At 43.4% G+C, this 14,055-nt stretch overlaps 1 protein-coding gene across 10 annotated transcripts in view; it reads left to right on the top strand.

Annotated features, from left to right (window-relative positions):
* Nucleotides 1-14,055, top strand: part of epha7 (eph receptor A7) — a 111,971-nt gene that overhangs the window by 20,418 nt on the left and 77,498 nt on the right. For all 10 annotated transcript variants that reach the window (XM_080744397.1, XM_080744404.1, XM_080744399.1 and 7 more), the window contains exon 2: nucleotides 2,550-2,705. In XM_080744397.1, the coding sequence (XP_080600523.1) occupies nucleotides 2,550-2,705 (156 nt within the window). The remainder of the gene's footprint in view (nucleotides 1-2,549; nucleotides 2,706-14,055) is intronic.

Raw genomic sequence — 14,055 nt, 5'->3', positions numbered from 1 at the left:
CGGTGTGCCGTGCGCACGTTTCGGCGGGGTCAGTGGCACACCTCTTGAAGCCCTGTTTTCAATTACTATCCCTCACAGGTAAAGTAATAGGCCTATATGAAGATAAAATCACGCCGTTTTCCCTCCACCGGCTGAAATCAAAGGTCTAGTTTCACGAGGCCGTGGCGAGGCAGGTAAATGCAGAATGACAAGGCTTTCATGTAGCTGAAATGGGGATACCCCAGCCACCCCTTCATGCCGCTGCGAAGGTGTTAAAATGAGGAAACCTAGCTTCTTTCTAAGCCATAAAAAGGGGGGGGAAAAAAGAAAAGAATCTAGACCCATCACAGAGGTGCGGGCCTATTTTGAATCCCTAGAAAAGAAAAGGGAGAGACTCGTGTAACAGATTTGAAACAGGGTACAGGATGAAAATCATTGCCTATTTCCCACAGAGGCTCATGAAAAATGCATTTTTGGGATAATTCGATAGTTTGCATGCAGAGCTATTCACAGACATAGCCCTATAGATTCCTTGCAGATTGTATAACAAAATGGCGTGGCCTAGATAGCAATTTTTTCCACCAGGCTTAGCTCAGATTTCCACAAACAACGGGTCACTGTGGATTAGCCGACTTCAAGTGTCGAGGGCCAAAGAAAAAGAGAGAGAGAGAGACGTACGCCAGACCCAAAATAGACATTTCCCTATTCTCTAATACTTAAAAAGTGATTTGGACCATGGCATGTGCTTTCCAAAGCTGTTCCTAAGAACCGTTGTTTGTTATGCTGATGTTGCTTGGACATAGAGATTGTTTCAGTCTTTATTGGATTGTACTCATTTAATTGATCACTGAACCGTACAGGAAACCTCGTGTCCCTATTTTGGGCATGACGTAATAGGCGGACATTCTCCAAAATAGCCTAGGCTCATATGCTTGCTTTATACTCATAGTATATGCTGGTGGTGTTGCTCAGCTAAAATAGCAGATGTACAAGCTCACAACTTGTCATGGAGTGCTGCGTTGTGGGCTTGTACAGTGGTTCTCAAAGTGGATTCTGGGTTCCTTTAGGGGGTTCAAAATGTACCCTTACAAGACTGTCTGTAACTCCAACAGTATACAAATGGAACCCATTTGGTTCCATTTGTATACTATCGGAGTTAAGGGGAGACCTTGACATTTAAAAGTTTGAGAACCACTGGGCTTGTAGATCGTCTATTTTCCTTATACGACGGTGTCACACATGATGCCCAATGTTTGAATCGGTTGTCTTCCGGACATGTAGCCCACGGTGCTGTGGAATCGTGGGTCATTCCTTTGATTTCCAAGTAGTCATGAGAGGTCACCTATCACGGTCAAGTTAAAAGGCCTGCTGTATACAGTATAACCCGCATTCCACTTCCATTTCTCCAGTAACGTCAGCGATTCGTCCAAGGTCGCTACTTAGCGCTCGCCCCCTTGTCCGACGGTTCCTTTTAAACATTGAAGCTGTTGTAAGCAACCAGCTAGGCTGCTTTTTTACTAATGTGAGCAGTTGTTTATTTTCCCAGGGGAAAAGTTTCGTTATAATATTTTTGATCCGCTTTGAACTCTGTCAGATGAGCCAGCTGAGGAGCCCCCAGGGGCCCGGTCGCACCAGATAGCAGCTGCTTTCTGAGATGTGAACGCGAGCATACAGTAGTAGTCATATGTCCCATCATGTCCTGTTTTCTACTGGGAATTACGAGCGTGAGCCAAATACTCCCGTCTAGCTCATTATTTATGTGTCTCTTGCAGCGGTGGAAGAAGTACTCACGTTTGTTACTTAAGTAAAAGTATCAATACTGCAATGTAGAAATACTCTGTTAGGCTGCGCCCACTCCAAAGTACCTATGAGAGTGGAATCCGCGTTCCGCCAATGCATTTCAATGATAAGGGAGCGTTTTTTGGCGAAATCCTCTGCTGGCATGAAACCGCTTCACTCTCATAATTGAAATGCATTGGCGGAACGCGGATTCCACTTTCATAGGTATTTTGCACCCCTAGGCTGCACCCACTCCAAAGTACCTATGAGAATGGAATCCGCGTTCCGCCAATGCATTTCAATGAGAGTGAAGCGGTTTCATGCCAGTAGAGGATTTCTGCAAAAAAAAACACTCCATTCTCATTGAAATGCATTGGTGTGGGTGCAGCCTTACAAGTAAAAGTCCAGAATTCAAAATGTACATGAGTAAAATGTACCAAAGTATTGGCATCAAAATGTCCTTAAAGTACCAAAAGTAAAAGTACTGCAGAATGTCCCATTTCAAGTTTTCAAATGTATGACAATCTTTTAGTAGGCTACAATATTTGCCTCTAAGATGTAGTGGAGTGGGAGTAAAAAGTATTGGAAATTGTAAATACTCAAGTAAAGTAAAAAAATACCTCAAAAGTGTAGGCCTACCTAAGTACAGTACGTAAGTAAATGTACTTAGTTATTTTACAGCACTGCCATTTCCTTATGGGAATTACAAGCGTGAGCCAAATACTCCCATTGATTCAGCTCATTATTTATGTGTCTCTTCTTGTCTCTTCCCCCCTTCTGAATCTCTCCAGCGTGTGGCCGTGGCTTCTACAAGTCTTCGTCCCAGGACCTCCAGTGCTCCCGGTGTCCGGCGCACAGTTTCAACGACCGCGAGGGCTCCTGGCGCTGCGACTGCGAGGACGGCTATTATCGAGCGCCCTCCGACCCGCCATCTGTGGCCTGCACGAGTAAGTAATACCGCTGTTGTTATGCCGCTGTTGTTAACTATTCCACAATCCCTGAATGCTACATTATAGAGTCTGGAACTACACAGAAACTGGCATTTCTGTTCACGAAAATATATCGTCACTGTTGGGCAAAAACCTTGTTTCTCCAAGTTTCAAATGTGTAAATGTTTTCGCAAAGCAAAGCCCTGCTTCATCATACAAGGCCGTCGCACAAAAGTAGTGAAAACAGCAGATCTACAAGCAAGATAAATACAAAACAAACGGTTTTGGACATACAAGGTTTCCAGCCGACAATGACGATATTTTAAAATATAATTTCTGATAAGCAGCAATATATATATGCTTAGATGATTTATTTTTATTACTTTAGGATGAATGTGCGCGACTGTAAAAGCGAAACGCAAGTGGGGAAGAGGCTTCACGTCCGTTTTGTATTGCTTCTCATGCTGGATACTCATGATTAGAACTTCCCTGCCCCAGACTGTATGACAGAAGCATTTGCAAATTGTGGGAGGCAACAGTCTGGCCACGCGAGACTAGTTGTGACTGAGGTAAACGCTTAAACAGGAACATGGCCCTCACGGCACCGCTGCCCACACCCAAATGACTTCGAAACAGGAGTGGAAGAGTCCAAAAATAAAACCTTGGTTTAGTTGCAGCTTGCCCCCAGACGCGATTATGTTCACAGGCCTTGCGTGTGTGTTCTTTGTCGCTAATGACGAGTTGAACTGTTTGCCATTTCCCGTCAAAGACGTCGCAATTATGGTCGGCTAGTGGCCCGGCCGAGGTGGGCACCCCCTGTGTCACTGTGGCATTTGCCCTGCATGGCTGGAATGGCGGCCGTGGTGACAGCCGTCGGAGGCCTGTGTAAACAGGCTTTGTGTAAACTCCTTTTGTGTTTGTCTGCATGGCTGCTGGACAACTTTTTAACCAGGGAACGGTACAGAAACATACTGGCCCCTTTGAAGTGTTCGTACACCACACATTCCCCTTTGAGTTGCGCGGGGAGTGGAGCCCTCTGCACCGGCCACACAAGACTGCAAGAGCTGTAAACACAATTTCTGTGCTGTTTCTCTTTTGGCAGTAATTGCCTGATAATGTATCACACGGATCACCCACCTCATGGGCAGGCCAAGAAACTCAGGGCTGTGAGAATTACAGTTTAATAGACTTTTAAACAAATCTTAAACAGCAAAGAGAGACCGGATGAAATGGTAACTCAGGTCACCTTAGGCTGATAGCAGGATTGAATCACGCTGCGTGACCACTTAAAAAACACCTCAGATGTTCTTCTCGAATGCTCGTGCACAACGCAAATCCTCAATGTAACTCTGAGAGTCGGGTCTGTTCTTACCAGTGGTGTAAAGTAACTTAAGTACATTTACTCAAGTACAATTTTGTTTTTTTGTTTTTTTTACTTAAAAAAGTTTCAGTACTTATACCACTACATATCAGAGGCAATTATTATACTTTTACTCCACTACAATAAGTTTAGCTACTAGTTACTTTGTAGATCACAATGGGTTGCGATGCAACACATTGTGAAAGATCTCCATACTTATTTTAAACTTGGTGAAATGGGACATTCTGCATAATGGCTACTTTTAATTTTGGTACTTTAAGTACATTTTGATACCCATACATTTGTACTTTTATTTGTATAAATTCTGGATGTTTACTTGTTACATCTACATTGAAGTATTAATACTTTTACTTAAGTAAAAGATTAGTGGTCTGGGGACCACCAGTGGTCCTTGGGGGGGGGGTTCCAGGTGGTCCCAAGCTAAATGATGGGGAGTTGGTAACCAAATGGACCCTTATAGATCTTTTACTCTTGAGGGCGTAAAATGAAACCAAATGGTTTCATTTTACGCTCTCAAGAGTTAAATTATTGTGAAACATCTGCATTACTTAATTTACAAGAAGTCTACACAATTAGAGAATGTAGAAGAATTGTTATTTTGATCAGCGTTTGCCTGTTTATGTCTTGTATGACGGTACAAAACATCATTACAGCATTGCACTCTGGACAAAATCTTATCCAACGATAATAATATATTCTAAGTCTTGGTTCGTCAAACAGTGGTCCGTGGCCCAAATGCCAAATAATGAATGGACCTTGAAAACCACTCCTCTATGTACTTAAGTTACTTTACACCACTGGTAAAGAATATTTGTTTCCACCACTGCTCAGATATAAATTGGCACTAAGGATTTGCACGGTGAGTTTTGTCTCGTCAACAGCCGCCCCGGCTCCCTTCCCACACAGCCGAACAAAGTAGGCTAACTCACAGCGGTGAAGCTCTGTGAGAATACCAGATCAATTGGGTGTGTGCGTTCCTCTTTGTACACGTGCGCACTGCGCAGACTGCGCACGCATGCGTTTGCGGTGTGTGTGCACAAAAAAAAAAAAGAAAAGAAAATGGAATAAGAGAGCAAACGGGGAGATGCCAAGCAAGCGTGGTAATTTATAGCATATGGAAGTGACTGCCTTGCGTATTTACCCAGAAGAGTGAAACTTCTGTGTATGGCGAGGTGAAAATAGAAGTCACCTGGGATGCGGCCTGTGCTGCAGAGCTGCCACAGGCCTCCGGGCGATTTGATGGTGTAAAGGTTATACAACAATGATATCTTTGTTTGGAAATGGCTGCCTGTAAAGCATTGTGTTTAAGCCTAGTCCCTGTTCTGGGCATGACACAATAGGCGAACATTTAACCTCGCAACTCGTCTCACCGTTTCGCATTGTGGGCTCGAAGATCGCCTGTTTTCGGCAAAGAGATTTGGTGTAGAGGGGTAAAAGGAGGGGTCAAGTATTGGACCCCCATGGGGGACCCTGGTCAACAGAGTGTAGTGGTGGTTGATGAAGCAATAAGCCACAAGAGGCATGTGGTTACCTGGTATTTTATAACGGCTGAGAGGCGTTATAAAACCCGACCCTCTCAGCAGTTATAAAATACAGGTAACCACATGCCTCGCGTGGCTTATTGCTTTTCTAAAATGGTTACAATATGAAAACATGAAAAGTCATATACATGTACTAATTAAAACTGTTCTATTTCACTATAATAATTCACTACAATGTCTGCAAGAAAGTAGTTCCCAGCTACAAGAAAGTAGTTCCCAGCTTTTTTACCAACAACACAGGTGCAGATAATTGGTGCACTGTGGAACACTGTGGAAAGAAATGACGCACCTGGGTTTGATAAACTGATTCAAGGTGTGGATTATAGTCTCATATACCACAGCAATTAAAGGGAAACCAGTCAATCAGAATCAAGGAATGGAACTAGCTGTTTTAGAATGTTGAATTCACACCAGTGGCGGTGTGAATTCTTCTGCATTGTGAGAAAGCGAGGTTTCATGCTTTACCACGGCGAGGTCCGAAAGTCAGGGTTAGGAACCTTTAGGATTTGAACGATTCCGGTTCACGCCATGGAGACTTGAGTTCAATAATATTTTTAGTTTTTTGTTGCATTCCTAAGACAAAAAATGTGATTACAATAAATGTACCCCTATTGATTCCGGATGTGTAGTGAGTAATCAATAGAAAAAAGGTCATTTTTGGGATGAACTACTCCTTTAACAATTCCCCCTAACAGGTCTGTAACTCTGACAGTGTACAAATGGAACCAAATGGACCCTTTTGGGTCCATTTGGTTCCATGTGTACCCTGTCAGAGTTATGGTGGTCCTTGAAATGTAAAAGTCGGAGAAACACCGGTGCTGTAATTGTACTAGACACTGTGTGTGTGTGTGTGTGTGTGTGTGTGTGTGTGTGTGTGTGTGTGTGTGTGTGTGTGTGTGTGTGTGTGTGTGTGTGTGTGTGTGTGTGTGTGTGTGTGTGTGTGTGTGTGTGTGTGTGTGTGTGTGTGGTAGGTAGCAGGTGTTTGTTTTCAACCATAAATTACTTTGAAATGTATTTATTTTGAATCTGGAAACAACCAATTTCTCAGTTTACAGTGTCCTTGTGGAGCACAGCATTTCCTCGGGGCCGGTAGAAAATAGAGGAAACACATGATGAATGAACACAGAGTCTTCCAAATCAAATGGGGGGGAATACTGTATTTATTAAAAACAATATGTGAGAAAGGCACAGTAACTTTGACTTAACCTCAACATTTTCTCTGCTCCCACTAACACATTATGATCTATTAATGCATTAGCCTGATTTAATCGTTGCACTTTCAATCATACCTTGGCTAAAACGTTGTGTTAGCATTACTGTAGAGTCATTTACAAATTAGCAGTGCACCTTGCACTAAACTTGCAAACGGGCTGCTATAGCTGTGTCCCATGGTTTCTATTAGGAATGCAAGGCATGTTCGGGAGCTATTTCAGGGAAAACTGCATTTAGAAACGTTTCCCCCTGCATGTCTGTTGAGGAACAACAAACCGCCTAAGTAAATTTCAAAATAACAAAGCGTCCCTTTAGGACATTATCTCCTACTTTTTCCGTAATAACTACTTAACCCAGTTACCTTGCCACCACGTGACATCAGACAAGGATGAAGGCTAAATAGTATAGAGTCATTTTTTTGTGTGTGAAAATGACCACCAGACAAGTTGTTTATCTGTGTCCTCTGGCTCTGTCCTCTGTTGAGAATCACCTTGGGAAATGAGAGCAACAATCTCCTTGTGGTTGCAGAATGCACGGCTCAATTCATTTTCATTAACCACTTATTATGCCCTATATACTTTGTTGCACAACAAATAGAGAAAATAGGCCCCTCTACAAGCTCACAACGCGTCTGTGAAAATGTGAAAAAATGCCCCAAATACTGGAGGGACACAAGTGGTTAAGGTCCTTGTGCCCAGGGTTGGGAAGTAACAGATTACATGTAACGGGATTACATAATCAGCCACACAAGACAAACAAACGGGTAACTTCTCCCCTTGCCCTCATCAATTTTACAGATAAGTTATAATAACGCCAAACAATAAAATAATCAAGTCGAATCAGCGTACTGCCACTGCGCTTAAGTAAAATTCTGTTGTTCTTTTCTTAATTTCATAGGCTCAATATTCTTGTCTAGTTATCAATGGTAAAACTTGTTTTATTTAATGAAAGAGTTTTGCAAAAAAAAGTAATCCAAAAGTAACTGAAGTAACTAGTAGCTACTTTTTAAATTGTGGTAATCGGATTACGTTACTTGTAAATGTAGGGGATTACTTTTTAAAAGTACGGTAACCTGCACAACCCTGCTTGTGCCATTATATGTAAATAACAGTTTTTATCTTATGATTCACCCTCCTGTTCACCCTCATTCTCATAATTGTTCTGTGGTTTTTCTATATGCATCTATCTCCTCAATCAATCCCAGAGTCCGCCAAAGTCAGCAGGACCAAACAGTAGTGGCCGTGATTTGCTCTCTTCCAAGCCTGATCTATAGCGGCTGAGCTGTAATTGAAAATGAATTTGCACCGGCTGAACAAATAGTTTGATTGACAGATTTTTTAAATAAAGGGGGGGTCAGAAAGCTACCATATCTTTAGGCCTTGGCCAAACAGTGCGACAGATCTCTGGCTCACGAGGTTTAAGGATACACATGCGCGCGTGTGTGCGTGGGTGTGTGGGTGTGTGCGGATGTGTGTGCGTGCGTGAGACAGAGATTTGAGCCCGAAATTATCATGAAGATGTAACATGGGGACACAGGGAGAGATAAGCCAAAAGTCTGTGCTGGATAAAAGACATGTGGAAGTAAGGAAGGAGACATAATAAGATCTCTTGTTTGTGCAATATTTGCTCACTATCATTCTCATGCAAATGTGCGAGTAGAAAGGGACATAATATAGGCCTATGTGGGGGTGAGCTGGAAGCCTATAGGCACGTCTCCAGTGGTCGGAGGGCTGGAGGAGCGCAGACTTGGAGTTGTTGTTGACAGTTTCGGAGAGTGGACATCAATCATGCAACAGCTGTGCGCGGCGAACGGGGCGCTTGCATGCGGTCTTGAAAAGGGCAGTTGTCAGCCTACTTCTCTCCACCCCGGCTCCCCCCGTCGTGTCCCCCGCTCAAATATGCCACCTCAACAAGTTGACATCCTTCAGAGGGTCCGTCCTGCCTGTCTATAGCGGCTGCTTGAAGGGACGTCAGAAAAGGGGCCTTTTAAAAAATGAGACAACCCTCTCTCTCTCTCTCTCTCTCACTGCTTTGCTGCGCCGTCAATGCATGATTGTTAATGCACAACACCGACCATGGTGGTTTGTTTTATTATTTAAAGGAAAGTCTGCGGCCCACTCGCCTTTGTGTTCTTTGTCTTTTTTGAGGAAGATGGTAGGAAAGCTGACAGGGTGACAGCAAAGGGCGGTTGGTTCTCAAACGGTGACGTGTTGAGGCACACTGGTGTGAGAGAAAGTCCAAGGTGTGCATTGGGATTTTGTCGCAACCATACTTTATTATCGCATTATATACTGCATCTGCAACTAAGCGAAACGTTATTAATTATCTTTTAATTTACTATATCAAAATTATATACCATAAAACATGTATTTAATATAATGTTTTCAAGCTGGCATCCCTATTGTAGACAAGACAACATAAACAATAGTCAACATTTTAAATTAAAACATTGATTAAAAAATGCTATTTTATTCTATTTATTTATTTATTCTCTAAAATAGTGAAAATTTAACCATTTTAGAAAAAAATTGAAAGTATGAAATATGTCTTATGTGGTTAACCCTTTATTTGCCATTAGTATTTACAAATCAATGTTCACAGAGTGATAAGAGTTTGAGGCTACATTTGGCTCAGATACGAATACAGGAGTGCTTTGAGATTGAGATAACGTTTGCAAACCACTGGCAGATAGGGTCTACAGGGCACACAGCTTCAGATAAAGGGGGAAGCATTCATAATAAGTACTCTTACTTTGCTACGCGAAGTATCATTTTGATGTCAATACTTTGTACTTTTATTTTCAAGTAGAACCTTGAATTGAAGCCTTTTACTTGTACCATGACTTTTACTTGTACCGTGACACACATACTGTACCGGTTCATCGCTTTCGTTTCAGAATGAGTCGCTGTGCTTCATGTAAGATGAAACCAAAGAAAGAGCACTTCTCCTTTCTTTATATTTGGTAGCCGTGTGCGTGAAGTGACCTCTATTCTGATGTCTGCAATCACAGCAAATCAAAGTTATGATATAAAGCACTTACTCTCTCGCCCCATTTCCTGTCAGTCTGCTGTTGACTAACAATAAGGAAATCAAATGGGGAGCCCCCCTCCCCCTTTATACGTAGGTAGCCGACCTCTTGCAGTGTTTTACCCAGTGCACCCACAACATTAGTGGCGGCGAGGTTCAAGGGGTCAAAGCGCGTATTTGCCGAGTGCGGATTACCACATGGGTTGATTTGAATACCGCTCACCCCCGCTCACCCCTCTCTCTCTCTCTCCCCCCCTTTTCCAATTAGAGCATGGCTATAGCTAACAGCCTGTGGAAGGCAGAGGCAGTGCCGGAGTACCTCTCAAGGCAGATAAGAGTCTGATTCGTCTCTCCCAGGCTTTTGGGGTTTCACTCAGTTTCTCTCACACGACTGCCGTGCCGAGCAGAGACCGCGGCTTCACATTATGACCTGAAAAGAAAGAAAGACGACTATCACTCTTCTTCGGTAGCTTATTAAGACAGTGGTAATTCTGTGTGACTGAAGGTTGTGTGTCTCTGCCTATTCTGGTGATGGCAGCCAGAGACCCGATGGGTTTGTTGACCCAACTGTTTGTTCAGCAGCAAGGAATCACAGGCTCAGCTGGAGTTTGGAAGAATAAGAGAAAAACTACATGCGCACGCATGCACGCACGCACGCGCACACGCACACACACACACACACACACACACACACACACACACACACACACACACACACACACACACACACACACAGGAGCATGGTGCAGGAAGTCAGAAGTCATGTCCAGTGAGAAGTTTAATCAATAAGATACTACTAGTGGCCCTACAATTTCTCCTTTGATTCATTCATCCTTGAGATTCTTTAATTGACTGACTGACTGACTGACTGACTGACTGACTGACTGACTGACTGACTGACTGACTGAGATTGACCGATTTAATTTGTTTAGATTTGTTCCCCTCTTTTCATCTATCTGCAATGGAGGGGGAAAGTGTATAGATGCTTTTTAACAACAACAACGGCAGGGAAGGCGTGTAATTGCTTGTAGCCGTTTCTGCAAAAGCAAATGAAATTGCTATTTTATATATTTTTTAAACGAACGGTTTTGGACATACAAGGTTTCCACCCGACTACGACGATATACAGAGAGCGCATACGCACGGTGTGCTCCCTGTATACAGTATATTCTTCACACCGTTCACACATACAGTCTGCACTCGCCCACACTTCAGGCCCAGTGGTGGCAGGGTTTGAGAGAGCGAATTCACTAGTGTTTGTGATTGAGCCATTTTAGACTGTGGGGGCTTGGGATAGACTAATCCTTGAAATGAAACTCCAGTGGGGGGTGAGAGAGAGCGAGAGAGAGAGAATATGAAGAAGACAGAAAAGAGGTAGGATAGTGAGAGAAAAGAAGTGGGATAGCGGCGAGCTCCGCTCAGCAATTAGAAGCCAGAGTTATATTTAGCCGCACGTGGGTGTCATGCACCAGAAATACTGTAGCAGATCGACAAGTTCACCACTAGGGATCGGACGATACGCGATATTATCGTTTATCGTGATAAAAAAAACACTTGCGATAATCGTATCGCGGAGATTTCATTTATCGTGATATCGTCCTTCGTCATGCACTGGGATCAATTCACCTTTTATTTGCCGAGCTGCATATCCGGTACCACTCACTCACTGACGCGTGCTAGTTTTTGCCAACGAACCTAAACACAACGGTGAGTGCGTGGTGACAAGCCCTGCGTTCTCGTTGGCTGAATGCAAGACAGAGAAAACATGGACACAGACAGACTTTACGTTTCCCAACAAATGCGACAGAGGCGCGCCGTCTTAGGCGACCTTGATCTACTTGAGACACCACGAGCGAGCGGTAGCGAGCGAGTTGCATGAGCCGACGGTGTACAAATGGAACCATATTAACTTAGGGTTCATTTGGTTCCATTTGAACTCTGTCAGAGTTATGGGGAGAGCTTGAAAGTTTGAAAGTTTGAGAACCACTGCGTTAAGGAACCGGGAATCATTAAACTCCTAAAAGGATCCCAACCAGGGAGGATGAGCCAAGAGGAGGAGGAAGAGGGAGCTGCTCCCAGGAGCAGCGTCCTACTGTCTGTCTGTCTGACTGACTGTCTAGAAAACAAAGGGCAAAGGACTCAGGTCACACAGTAGCGGGGGGAGAGGGGGGGGGGAGTCATTCATTCGAATCTAATTTCCTCCCGCCTCTTATTATTGCAGAAATCGGCGGCTTTGATCTCACGACACCCGAGTCCAAAATGAGAGCGGGCGTGAGCCAGATGAGATCGCTATCGTTAGTAACCGCAGGCCACGGGAAAAGTAGCACAAAAGGGACTAGAGGTGTGTGTGTGTGTGTGTGTGTGTGTGTGTGTGTGTGTGTGTGTGTGTGTGTGTGTGCGTGTGTGTTGTCTGCGTACATGCTTTTCCGAGCGCGTGTGTGTGTGCACATGCATGCACGCGTGTGTGATGTGCACATGCACGTGCACATCATCTCCACACTCGCCGAGTTGGAACCAGAGAGTGGCTGGAGTGTGTCGGGGTCCAAGGCCGAAGTTGAGTGTTGCGAGTGTTGTTCTCACTTGCCTCCAACACACAGCTGGCGCAGGTGTTTTATTTGTCATCCTCCCTGTCGCAATAATCTCTGCGGTGGTTCTCAACCTATGGGCCGGGACCCCCAGGTGGGACCCCACATCATTTTGGAAGTGGGGGGTCCCCCAGATGACAGTAAAATGACAATTTAATTACTTTTAGTTTAAGACCTTTTTAATAACTAGATTAGAACATATATATAACATTTTAAAAAAAGCTTAGAAAAAGAGCATTACTTCATCAAAAGTGATCATTATGTACTATAAAAACTTTAGAAAAAAATGTCTGAATGAATTAAACATTGGCTTATTTGACGAATTATATAAGAAAGCGGCAACAATTGTGAGAATAGAAGATCTACAAGCTCACAGCGCCTCGCAAACACGAGGCGTTGTGGGCTTGTAGATCTGCTATTTTCACAATGTTTATCTGTGGAAGCGAGTCAAACTAAAATGAATGTAAGGCCTCAACTCCTACAATTCCAGGTACTGTACTTGTCAGGGTGGGGGGTCCCCGGCTCAAATATTATGATTATTTTGGGGGGTCGCGGCCTAAGAAGGTTGAGAACCACTGGTGTAAGGTAGCCCCCCCACACACACACACTAAGCATGAATATATGGATGTATCTGTCGTTTCAATTCGTTCTAATATGCAGCATGTGGCCAACGAAAACACGCAGGCGACGTATTAAATAATGAGTCCTGAATATCTGCCTCAAGTTTTTTTTTAGCTTTTTGCTTTATGCATATTCATCATCTATTTGTAAGTTAACGTGACAAATGTAATAAGACGCCAGCCCCCCCCCCCCCCCCCCTTTACCCGAGACTCAAAGCTGTGTTTCATGTGTGAGGAATATAGGAAATGTTTAGTCTCCTTGTGAAGGAAGTGAAGATGTTTTTTTTTAAAACAGTCCATAAATGAAAGAATACAAGTCATAATCTTTACTGCACTGTTAGGGAGGAATAAAGCATGCGCTCAATTTATTTCTATCAACATCTGCGGGGCCATAAAGAAAAACCCAAAAAGCCCTGGAATCCGAATGATAAAAGGAGCCATTTGTTATTCATTGTTTTATGAGATGAGCTAATCTCTATAGCCATTACATGAAACATTTCCAGGGGAAATGGTCTGTGTTCCACTACAGTTCTGGGAACTATTGGAAGTGGTGGTTATTGCACGTCAAGTATTATTCTATATGGCAGCTATTTGCCGGGGCAATAATAACGGTTGGGTTTTAAGCTTGTTCATAAATTCGCCCCGGTGAGTCAGACGCTCTTTCTCTTCATTTTTATATATCTGTACTTTTTCTTTTTCTTTTTACAAAGACGTTAAGTTTAAGTGTCTTTTCTGTGTGATGTATTGAGAAGAAAGGCCAGTAAACTGCCGGTCTCTCCTTCCTGGTGGGAGACATATCGTCGTTGTCGGGTGGAAACCTCGTATCTCCAAGTTTCAAATGTGTACGTTCTTTTACAAAGTAAAGCCCTGCTTTGTCGTACAAGGCTGTCGCACAAAAGTAGTGAAAACAGCAGATTTACAAGCACACAACGCCTCGCGGTGCAAGGCATTGTGTGCTTGTAGATCGGCTGTTTTCACTAGTTTAGATCGTTTTTAAAATGA

Source organism: Nannobrachium achirus, assembly GCF_963921795.1.
Source record: "Nannobrachium achirus genome assembly, chromosome: 16".
In the NCBI taxonomy this organism is placed as follows: Eukaryota; Metazoa; Chordata; class Actinopteri; order Myctophiformes; family Myctophidae; genus Nannobrachium; species Nannobrachium achirus.
Note: the sequence above shows the minus strand (reverse complement) of the source record. Positions and strands in the feature narration are given on the sequence as shown.